The 12,675-nt window shown below is 38.1% G+C and overlaps 1 protein-coding gene across 1 annotated transcript in view; it reads right to left on the bottom strand.

Moving 5' to 3' along the window:
* The window catches only part of LOC23687425 (RYamide receptor), a 693,865-nt gene that overhangs the window by 39,473 nt on the left and 641,717 nt on the right, over window positions 1-12,675 (bottom strand). Inside the window, exons 5-6 of the mRNA XM_021840406.1 lie at window positions 3,935-4,003; window positions 3,605-3,842 (exon numbers count right to left, since the gene is read on the bottom strand). Of these exons, the coding sequence (XP_021696098.1) occupies window positions 3,605-3,842; window positions 3,935-4,003 (307 nt within the window). The remainder of the gene's footprint in view (window positions 1-3,604; window positions 3,843-3,934; window positions 4,004-12,675) is intronic.

The following is a 12,675-nucleotide window of genomic DNA, read 5'->3' as shown; positions in this document are numbered from 1 at the left end:
ACATGAATTCTTAAGGAATCAAAGGAAAACAGGGATTTTCTATTTTCCGACGTTTCAGCAAAATACATTGCGCCGAAACGTCGGAAAATAGAAAATCCCTGTGTTCCTTTGATTCCTTGAGACTGGATGCCAAACCAAGCGAAGAAAACTATAAACAGTCGATAAATCAAGCATGAATTCTTATTGCATAGAAGAAGTACTCATATTGATATAATCAATGTTAGTTTCAATTGAATGTTATCCATTTCTGAGCACAACCTGATTAGATTAAAAATGACTTTATTATAAAGGATTTAAGCTTCCAGTAGGTGCACAGCTTAGCGTGCACTATTCTTTCTTATCTAATGTTGATACCGTAATCCGGGGCATCATTGATCAGCGGAGTAACATTGATCGGAATGACTCACTTCATCAAAAGTTCGTATTATCATTTATTGATGAAACATTTTCAAATCATGAATGGTGCTTCACTTTCTTATATTCATAAGCTAATAAAAGTTCATATTTTTGTGAAAATTGCGTTTACCTTCTGCGTGAATGTGTCAACTTTTCGAAATAATGATTTTAATTGTTAAACATGATACTACCGAAGATTCATGTCTCACATAAGTTCTGCAAACGATATAAGCAAGCAAAATATGGCTCTTACTTAAAATGACATCGCCAAAAACGATTCCGTTGTCAAAACTCTTATAAGTATGCTCAATTAGGCAACATTACTGAATTTCTGTTAGGAATGTAAAATTCCCTTAGGGAATTGCCTACCTTTAGGCGTATTCCGTGGTTCAAGGTGTTTTTAATTTAAAAAAAAATTCAAAAAGTAAATGACTTGTAAGCGTTTGGTCTTCATATTCGGCTTCAGGGGCCATGATTTAAGTAAGTAACGACATTTTCATTATTACCGAACGTTGTTTATATAGGTGATCAATGTTACCCCATATCAACTACAGTCAACCCTCCATGAGTCGATATTGAAGGGACCATCGACTCATGGAAATATCGAGTCATGGAACAGCAATACTATGGAAAGCCGTTTGAGGGGACCATCATAGTAACCATGAAGTTTGATTTTTAATATGGTTCCATGAGTCGATATCGAGTAATGGAACATCGACTCATGGAGGTTTAACTGTAAATCAAAAAATTGCCTAAAACATTTTTTTAACATGCTTAAATCTTTCAATAAACAAAATAAAGTATATAGTCTCGAGCTATGGGTGGCAGTACTTGTTTCAAAAATATAAAACCTGCAACATTTGCATTTTCAAACGAAATATTGAAGAAACATTCAAAAAATAGATCAATATTACCCCGGATTTTGGTATATTGGATTTAACAGTACATTCATTTGTTTTTTTTTGTAATTGTATCAAATCTTCATGTTGCTTGTGGAACGTGTCAGAAAATTTTCTAACAAATATCCATTAATTCAAAGAATTTATTGATAGTTTTAGAGTGTCCGGATTTCGAAGCAAAACTGTCCGGGATTCGAAACATACAATAGTCAGTGTCCGGATTTCGAAGCAAAACATACCACACATTCAATGTATTTTTAGTGGTTTATATCCTGTAACTCGTTATTTTTCATGCATTGTTGCTCTCAAAAGACAGTTATTTTCATACTTCAACAAAATATTTTATCGTTTCACATGAAATTCCTTGGAAAATATTAGGTTGAAGCTGTCTAGGTGCTTAGGTGTCCGGATTTCGAATCAAAACGGTAATCGTGCTCATATTACACAGTTCTCGTGAACATTCGAGCAATTTGCACAAATGTTCGTGCATTGCACGCACTGTGTAATCACAGCTTAACAGTTCGCGAACCATAACAATTCTTGGCACATCGCATTCGGAGAGCCCTATGAATGTAAACATTCACTTTCTCGTTAGGTACGTGGCACGAGAGCGTTCAAGAGCAGCAACTCTCACAGACACAATATCAAGCCATTCGGGTGATTTATGTTTTGCATACAATTGGTACCGTAAATTCGGGTGAAATTGATCAGTAGGGTGAAATTGATCACTGTGTCACACGATTGAGCACAGAAATCAATGCAACCTATTTAAACGAACGCTATTTGTCTCAACTATTGTCGAATTGCATGTTGTGAAGCTTTTTGTGTTAAGGAATGTTTATTTCTATGAAAATAATAGAAAATTTCATAATCGTGTTCTGTGTGGTATTGGCAGACATCAATAAACTTATCGTTTTAAACAAGGATTTGGACATGGTGTCAACCTGAAAATTTGTAAGGATGCTTGAAATATATCCCCAAAACGAATTTTATTATCAAAATTCGTACCAAATTTGTTCATTTTGTTGTAATAATTGATTTTTTTAGATATCAGAAGATTCCTTCGGAAATTGCCTACATTTAGGCGTTTTCTGCGGTACTGTTGGAAATTAATTGTTTGTTATTTCCATAAATTTTGCATTATTAAGAATTTGGCAAGCATATTTGGATTCAGGAAGCCCAAATTAAATAAGTAAAGTTGTTTTCAAAAACTAACAGTAAGTGTTTTGACAGGTGATCAATTTCACCCCGATATGGAATTCCTTGATTTTTTATTTTGGAGACGATTTTCAGCACTAAAATCACAACTGTATGAAAATTTGATTATATAAACCAATGAGGTTCACTGTCGTACTTGTTTTCCTGCATTAAGTTGTTTGGAATTGGCAACATCATAGAAAACCGACATGAAAAACCGTGAAAAGTGATCAATTTCACCCGAAATTACGGTAATAACTTTCATATTTTCTGGTAATGCAGCCTTGAACAACCTAAATATAATCTATTGGACCATAGAACACCCGTTTGGTTGCAAACATAGCACAGAAAATAAACAAATATTTGCCTTTCTTTATTGATCAGAATGAGAGTGGGGTCAGCGAATGTTACAAGTGTTGACACACAGTGATCGGCGCCAAACAGTGGGTGATGTGTGTCTGTCTTCGTTCATGGCTCGTAATCTTCCACGATCGATAAATGTCATGCGTGTTGTATGAATGCAGGCGGATGAATTGGATAAATTTATGGCTCGTGTGTCAATGATCGTTAAATTTTCCAAATCCTGTCGTAACTCGATTGATTATGTTGAAATAGTATACTTCCAATATGAGTATGGGGATATGAGCTACATATAAGTGCGAAAGCTGATTCTGAGCTGTTGAGTGGCATAGCCCAACAAGGAAGAACACTGAACGATAAACTCTCAAGGATAACTCAAAACGGGACCAACGAGGGCCAACATTAACACACAAACGAAGCACACAGCCACAATGTATAGTAGGGCGGTTCAAAATTCCAAAAAAGTTCAAAAAATCTAATCTCCCATATCTTTTTGACAATTCTTGCGATTAAAATGGTATGTAGCAATCACCACCAGCTGAAATTTTCACAAAACACTATTTTTATCGTAGGGACAGGTAGAAAGACATGGGAGATTGTCAACCTTTTTGAATTTTGAACCACCCTAATGTGTAGCACAATGAACACCATGAACAGAGCGGGGGAGGCGGGACGTTAATCTGGGTGGCACCTAACTCGCACTCGGGCCTTTCTTGTTAGTGCCCTGTCACGGTAAATTCCATTCATCTCACCGGCGAGGGCCACGCTGGAACCAACATTACGTGCCAGTTGGCTTTGCTTGTGCCGGATGCAGCAGCACAGTTGCTGCAGTCCCGGGACGCCGTGCAGCACCAGGATGAATCCGGACCGGAAGCGGGCGTTCATGTAGCAGTAGATGATCGGATTGTAGCAGCTGTGCGACATGGCTAGCCAGTGGAAGGCGGACCACACGTACGGCAGCAGGTCCCAGCTGTCGTCCACGTTGACGATCTGCGTTCGAGAGGGGGATGAAGACACGGTTAGCCGATTTATTTGATTTAGTTTCATTAGGCTTGATGGGAGAATGATTCCAGATAACTTACCATCAGAAAGTTGAAAGGTAGCCAGCAGATGGTGAACACTATGACGACCGTTACCATCATTTTGATCATCTGGAAGGAGATAAAAAATTTTAATAAGTACTCTGGTATGGTCGACATAATTTGAACATATTAATACATCCGTTGGAATTATTATTTTTATAACGGAAAAAATGCGAACGATTTCTCGATTCAGGATTGTTTCTATTTTGTATGGGAAACTTTTCAAAACAAAATGTTTCAATTTTTGCCGTTTAAAAGTTCTCACTTTCTAATTAGGCTAGTTTTAGTAAGCATTGTCCATACATATCTATGTAAATATATAGACACGTGGAGATTGAGCAGAAGAGCATCGAATCACCTTCAAGCCACACTAGTGCTTCGTGTGTCCGTGACGTCAAATTGTGCGCTTTGAGCCACGTTCTAAGGCTCAGGACTCCACCTTTCCTGGGACATCTTTACCCTAAGGGCTGTCGCACACACGGGACAGATTCTGTCTTCGCTTCGCAAGTCGGTGAGGTCGTCGATCGGTGAGTAGAATTGCATCCGGCTACTACGAGGACGAAGTGGGACCTTGGCCGGCGTAATCAGGTCAGAGAAAACTTTTATGTGCACGAAGAAATTTTTCTCTAGCTAGAGAGAAAGCTTACCTGAAATAGAAAATTGTTAATAAGATTTGTTTCCGTGACGTCACAAGTACTGAAGATAGGCGCCAGTCCAATGAGGTTTAGTAACCGCAAATTTTGAAAATTAGCAGAAACTTGTGAAACTCAAAAAAAGTTTTCTATTCAATTTTATTGTTTTTTTGTGAAATAAATTGTTTTCAATTAATTACTTAAAATTTAGTTGAACTCCTTTCTTTTCTCGCGCGCTTGAGCTTGTGACAATTTAAGGCCGCACGGGACGTCATCATAATCACCCTATCCATTTCAAGAAGCAAATCCCAAGAACCACTCCATATATCGATACGAAAATGTATCACTATGATTCTATATATGTAGTGCACAACCCGATAAATTTTCAGCTTCATCGGTTCACTAAAACTCGACATTTGCTTCCGCAAATTTTTGATGATTATTGTTAGAGTGAGACGAAAGATAGGGAAAATAACACGGTCTCCCGTGTCCCCTTAACGAGTTGGTTTTATTTTAGTTTAACCTCTGCAGCTATTCAAGGTGGATGCTTTGATGAATTCTCATAGGAAGCCATGAATTAATTTCTATGAAAATGGTTTTATTTATGAAATATGAAAAGGAATTCTTTATTATCAAAATTATTCATGGTAGTTCTGCTACCTTCAGGGATTCCTCCAAGACAGTGTCTGGGCATTTCGGCAGGAGTATGTTCAAAGATGTTTTTGAAAATTCTAAATAAATCCGTTTAGGAGTATATTTGCTGATTGCTCTTAGAATTTCATCATGAATTTATACAGGAATACTTTCCAAAGTTGCCCCAGAAAGCTCCAGGAATTTATAAAAGTGAAATAGTTTGGAATCCTAATTCAATAATAGCATAGCATAGCATGCATAGCATAGCATAGACTGACTGTACATGTCAATGGTTGCTACTCCGTGATTGATCGGAACTGGTAAGAATTGCACTACGATCCAAATCAATAAGGGATGGGAGTTTCCGCTTACTCTCGAAGTGCAATTTTAGCAGATCTAATATTATTGATCAATAACGGCGCCGGCCAAGTCCTTACAGTCAGTTGGGGTGGGGAGGGAATGTTAGGGTGTAATGATTGTTGCTTCTAGAGACCGAGAATACCTCTGCATCTCCACAATCACCACGGGAAGGGTGTTTATTAGTGAGGGAGGAAAAGATCTGGGAGTCACCTCTGGTCGATGATGCGATCCATGGACAAGGGGGAAATGTACGACTTATATTTAAAGCTAGTTTTGTATTTTTGGCTCGAGAAGTTTTTGGTAGAAGCTTTGAAAAACACGTCAACATCTATAATGTCGAACAATTCAAAAGATGTTTTTATTAATGATGAAAACTGAAAATTACATGTATATAGTTTAAATTATATGAAACAGGAATAATGCCGACACTTGTAGTGACGAACTATACATAGTTTGTTTGAAAAATACATATGAGTATTACTGTGCATTTTTTCTCGATGTGGTAGAAGTTTTAAAAAATACGTCAACATTCACAATGTCGAACAATTCAAAAGATAATTTTTAATAATGTCAAAAAGAGAAAAATATATGTATATTGAAATTGAATAAAAAAAAAACATAATGCCGACACTTCTAGTGACGATCCATACAAAGTTTGTTTTAATATTACTTAAAAGTTACGCTTTTAAGAAAATATGTGTTATCACAAGCATGAAACGAACTCACCAGTTTGGTAATCCATCCTCGACTGAACACAAAACTGACACTGACAGCAAAACTTCTTGGCGTCCCGAAAACAAACCGTCTTGCTTGTGCCTTCCCAAATACCTACCCAGCAAGACGCTCCAAAACAGAAAAAAAAATCTTCGGAGACGAAAACACGCGCGAAACCGTGAGCAAAATCTATCGGACGACGCAAAAACCGAACTGTTCTGCTTGGGCTTCACGAAGCACTACCCAGCAAGACGCTCCAAAACAGGAAAACAAAAAATCTCCAGCGACGAAAACACGCGCGAAACCGTGAGCCATATCTATCGGACGACGCAAAACCGAACTGTCCTGCTTGGGCTTCACGAAGCACTCTCTTGGAATCCTAATTCAATAATGTATCAAAACATCAAATACACTGATTTCGCGAAAGAAGCATAAAACGACTGTGCAATTTCCATGTTAGATTCGTGTACTAGCAGAAAGTTTGAAATAAGAAGATCAACTTCGAACGCTCGTTATTTGTGAAAATCAATGTCTTCGAAATCGTGAGTAGGGGTACAAGCCGACCATTGTGACAGCCATGTTTGGATTCCTTACATTGAGGTATTCCTATTAATTTCTTCACGAAAATCTTGCGAATTCAAAGGAAAATACCAAAAAATGCTACAGGCTCTCCCAGGAAATTTGGAGTATTTACAGCAAGAATTCCAGTAGGGGATTTCTTATTATTTTCGTAAATTTAAGTATATGAGTGGTTCTTTTAAGCAATATTTAAGGTTTACTCCAAGGATGTTGTCCACTTAAAAAGTCATAGATTTATTTCCCCGAAATTTATCCAGAGATTCTTCAAGGAATTTCTGTAATATCTGAGTAAATCATCTAAGTGATTCGAAGACACTTTTTATTGAATCTCTTTGGAATCTCTCAAAATATTCTGCCATATGTCTTGTAAGCAATTTTTCAAGCTTTCTTCAAGAAAAACCAGCAAAAGTACAGCAACTTTTTCTGAGATGTTTACAAACTACATCTCATATGGTTTTTTGCTGTAATTTCACCGGTATTTCTGCAATATTTTCTTTGAAAGGGTTTTCCATACATTGATTCATATATTTGAAGAAAACTCCTCATCAACTATCCATATGTTCCGGAAAATAGTTTTGTAGGCTTCCCTAATGATATCTCTCGAGTCGACGAGTATCACTGAAGAAAACTTGGATTGAAAACTTGAATGATTTTCTGGAACAACAAATATCATGGAAGAATCTTCGGAAGCAATTCTGAAAGATGCCTGGAAAATTACTTAAAGTAGTCTCTGGAGAAATTATTCAAGGAATAACTTTGAAAATCCTGAAGGAATCTCTAAGTATATTGCTTCAAGAAACCCTGGATACATTTCTAGATGGATCCCTGCAGATATTCTTAGTGGAATCCTTTAAGTCATTTCCAAAGGAATTTCTGAAGGCATTCCTGGAAGAATCCCTGAACACATTCCTGAAGGAATCTCTACAGGTATTCATGGAGTAATCCTTGAAGGCATTCCTGGAGGAATCCCTGAAAACATTCCTGAAAGAATCCCTGAAGACAATCCTGGAGGAGTCATTGAGAGTATTCCTGGAGGAATATCTGAAAGCATTCAGGAAAGAAGCCTTAAAGGCGTTCCTGCAGGAATCTCTGAAAGTATTCCTAGAGAAATCCTTGAAAGTATATCTGGAGGAATGCTTTTAAGTATTCCTGAAGAAATCCCTGCATGCGTTCTTGGAGAAATCCCTGAGACATTCCAGAAGAAATCCCTGAAGTCATTGCAGAAGAAATCCCTGCAGACATTCCTGGAGGAAACCCTTATAGTATTCCTGGAGGAAAGTTTCTTTTAAAGGTACTCTTGGAGGAATTCCTAAAGGGTATTCCTCATTTCAGATGGAATTGCTGAATGCATTCCTAAAGGAATCCTTGAAGGAATTAGCGTTAGCGTAGTTACGGTATACTTCGTAGATTGGATATTAGCAACATTCATGTTTCTTTTTAATAATCTCATCCTGACTACTTTCAGGAACAAGGCAGGGAAGTATACCTTGTTCAAATCATAAACAAGAATACTAAAAGCATAAATATCACTATTCCCGGCCACGCCCATCTTTACCGTAACTTGGGACAGGGGAAGGAAATGTTGATGTAGCACTTACTTAATAAGAGGCCACCGACTCAGCGACACCCTCATAAGTGCTACGGAGTTGGAGGTTGGGGAAGGTATATTGTCAGGATTCGCCTAGAAAGCTGGCAATAGACCATAAACATTTGTTGTTTAAGTGTTTTCAATTTAATCTTTTGTTAAAAAACACGTTAATAAAGATGAAAAAACAAAAAATTAATCTTTTGAATGCCAGCAATCAATAGAGAAAAAAATAGTTTATTTATAGTATAAATAGTATTTCGCGAAATGCTTGTCGATTGTGCAGTAATATTTTTGCTCAATAGCCAGTAAAAAGCAAAACCGATCCCTCCAGGGTCATCGGATAGTATAAAAAAACATTGCCCGTTGAAAAAAAAAAACCCCGGTGGTACTGTATTTTTTGATCCTTGAAGGAATTACTAGAAAAACTCTTGAAAGCATTCCTTTAGGAATCTCTGAAGGCATTCAGAAATATTCGTCAGGCATTCCTCGAGGAATATCCTTCAGGGATTCCTCCAGGAATACCTAACAGATATTCCTTTAGGAATACCCTACAGGGATTTCTTAAGGAATAACCTGCAGGGATTTTTCCATCCAGGAATTTTCTCCACGAATAATTTCAAAGTTTCCTCTAGGAATGCCTCCAGGGATTCAATAAGGGATGCCTTCAGGGATTCAACCAGGAATGCTTTCAGGGGTTCCTTCATGAACGCATTCAGGTTTTCTTCCATGAATGCCTTCAAAAATACATCCATGGATTCCTCCATGAATGTTTTCAAGGATTCCTCCTTATATGCCTTCAGGAATTCCTCCAAGAATTCCATCATGGATTTCTCGATAAATGTCGTCAGGGATTCCACCAGGACTGCCTTCAAGGATTACTCTAGGAATGCCTTCAGAGTTTTCTTCAGAATACCTTTCGGAAGAAGCTTCAGGAATTCGGTCAGAAATAGTTTCAAATAATCTTTGAGGAGTGCCTTAAGGGATTTCTTCAGGAACACCTACGGGAATTCAGGGATCCTTTCGTTTCCCTTTTCCTCCTATAGGAACTTCCTCAGGAATTTCTGAAAGAACATCTTAAAGATTCCACCGGAAATACCTTCAGAATTTCCTCCTGGTTCCCTCAGGGAAGTGGCCACATTTCAAATGACTCTGAAAAACGACTCTGGACGATAAAATTGTATGTTATTTTATTTTATTTATAATATAAATTAGATATATTTTGTGACAAAGATTGCGTTTTTCTCTTTCTTTACTTTTTGGAATGAAGCCTTTTTAATTGTTCGTCTTGAACCAAACCATCACACGACAGCATGTTTAGTTGTCTTAGCTATAACTCATGTACACCCTGAGAAATCAGACTACCCAAAAAAATAAGTTCTTTTTACTCAAATTTGGGTAAACTGCATTTAGTTTTGCCACTCCCGCAACAGTAATGTTGTCAGACGCACCGAGCCAGCGTCGAAGTTCAATGGAATAAGCCAAATTTGGGTTCTTTCAAGTTTACCTAACGTTAAGTTGTTTTAACTCACTACGGAGACTTCGAAAGCTAACGCTGGGTAGATTTTTTTTTGCACTGAGTTGCTTTTTCGCTGTTGTCAAACGGAAACTACCTAATGATAGGTATGTCAGTTAACCCAAATTTGGGTTATCGCACGGAATAGCCGAATTGCGTCAAAAGAAGTCAAAGTTGGGTTGATTTGTGCCTCCGTGTAGCCATAATCTGATGTGTTTGTAAGTGTGCTCTGGTCTTGGATTTGTTATGCACGTGTTTGGTAACACAGTAAGGATTGCAGGAGACAATTCCCGTTCGCCATATCCATCGTTCAAACTCAAAATTCAAATAATTAAAATGGCAGATGATTTTGGTTATGACTTTAGTGATCAAGAAGAGGATTATATTTCGGATCACACAATATCCGATATTGATGACTCTGACGAGAGCGATGACGGGATGTCAAGGTAAGTTAAATTCATTTCAAGTAGAGCTGTTTATAACATATATTTTTATCAGCCACAAGCCAGGTCGAACGCATGTAGGGAAGAACGGGATGACTTGGTCTTCCAACGTCCCAAAAGATCGAGAACCGTGTGGAATATTCGATGATTCCAAAACTGGACCTGCTGAAGTTTAAAAAGTGCTGCACAAGCGTTCAAAGCATTCCTATCGGAAGTAATCATTTGAAGAGGTAGTTTGCTGTACAAATCTATACAGAGAACGTTATTATACTGGAAAATATCAAGTATGGAAGCCTGTGAGTATCAATGAAATGTGGGCATTCATTGGAATCCTCATTGTCGCTGGTAGAAATCACCAAAACTACATGAGTGAAGACCACATCAAATAGAGCGTGGTCAATTGATTTTTATCGGCTTTACATGTCCAATAAACGATTAATAGACATCTACGTCGTTTTGCGGTTTGACGATATCTCAACACGTCTGGATCGATTGAAATGCTCGATCGATTGAAATGCTCGAACGATAGACTAGAGCCAATCCAAAAATGCTTTGATATTTTTGTACAAAACTGTTTGCGCAACTACCTTGCTCCCAAGGTTGCGGATCATCACAACGAATCGAAGCTCGCTGTGTTGTTCCATCATCACAGATGGAGAATAATACATACAAGGTTGAGATTCTCTATAAAAACGCTTGTCTCTCACGAGCGGGAGTTCATCATTCGGTTTTATGTATTTTCGACATGCTCTCGCCTCTCAGTGAGTTACCAATGTTTGGGAGCCGAACAACCGTCATTCACTCTTCTGGTCGCTGTTGCACGAATTTGTCTGGTTCCGAACTATCCAGGTACTCTTTATGGCTGTTTTTTGTTAGTCAAGAGTGCAATTCTCCACTCGCGACGAGCGTTCACGGTGATGCGGTACATACTGGTGGATCGACCATCGCTAGCAGTTCAGTAGTCGACCGCTCGCAGATGCTACTCCGTTATTGCAAGAACAGCTGTACTTACACAGGGAACCAACAGACACTACTCGGGATCAGTAGCATCCTCAATGTGTAAGTACTGGTGCTCTGATTATTATGACCAGAGGCGCGTCCACGTTCGAAACCATGGGTAGGACAAACGTTGGAAAATATTTTGTGCACATTGAAGCTAAGAAAAATTTTAACCCTATGGAATCCTAGACTGGAAATTTCAAGTTACCGTATTCAAAGGGCTCAAACCAGGGGGCCGGCATGATGGCCATATTTTGTTGCCTCTAATCGAACGCAAGCAGTGCTCACCAATACTATTACGCTATAAGCAATGCAGCTGGTGTGAATGTGGGAAAACGATCCTAGGCACACAAAATCTACGTATATTGTTCGTTATTATTTCCATTCCAAAGTAAGTTTCATTTCTATTATCGTGAAAAGCACAATGAAGTATTGTTTTCCTTCTTGCGGTGCCGATTTTCATAATCAGAAGAACAATTATCACGATAATAACATTTCGCATCATAAGTTTCCATCACATACCGATGCGAGGGATCGATGGCTAAATGCCATTGCTGACGCGGATAAAACCACTTATAAGAAAACCGAAGACTTGCAATGGACATTTTCACATACCAGCTTTGCGCAGTTTTTGTCTTGTTTGGCGCATTTTGTCCCATTTTCACTCATACGGAAGGTAAACATTCAGCAAATATATGAGTGTACGTGAGAATTGCAACTGGAGTATAAATTTATGCTCCCGATAAGAAGGCACAATAAGACCTGTCAAATACCATATTGAAAAACTATGATGTCATCCCTCTGGCTCAAACGCAAAGGGGTGTAAGCGACATTTTGGTCGGTTTTGAGTTGAGAAAATTCTTCTGTTTCCAAGCGTTCTAAAGATATTTTCAAGTGACTTATCCGCTCAATAGACGAAATAATATGATTGTAAGAAAACTGGCTTGTTTTTATTTTTTGGCTTCCATACAATTTGTATGGAATGAAAAATTTCAGTTAAAGTTCGAAGTAGATTTTCTCACAACTATTTTTTTTTCACTGACACCCCTTTGCTTCTAACCCCCTCATTTTCACGCCAGACTACGCAAGTGGCTGAAAATATGAAATTAGAGACCTATTGCCTGAAAAAAGAGACTTTAAAAGATTCAGAAAGAGGCTGTGAAGAGTCGTAACAGGAACCAAGAAAACAAAACGAAATCTATTAGAAGCCAGGAGTTCAGGCAGTTCTTTCTTGAAGAGTTTGATTCTTCATAGCATCAGAGCAGGCATTTCAAGATCCA

Source organism: Aedes aegypti, chromosome 1 (assembly GCF_002204515.2).
Source record: "Aedes aegypti strain LVP_AGWG chromosome 1, AaegL5.0 Primary Assembly, whole genome shotgun sequence".
Taxonomy (NCBI): Eukaryota; Metazoa; Arthropoda; class Insecta; order Diptera; family Culicidae; genus Aedes; species Aedes aegypti.
The sequence above is the reverse complement of the archived record's forward strand: the minus strand, read 5'-3'. Positions and strand labels throughout refer to the sequence as shown.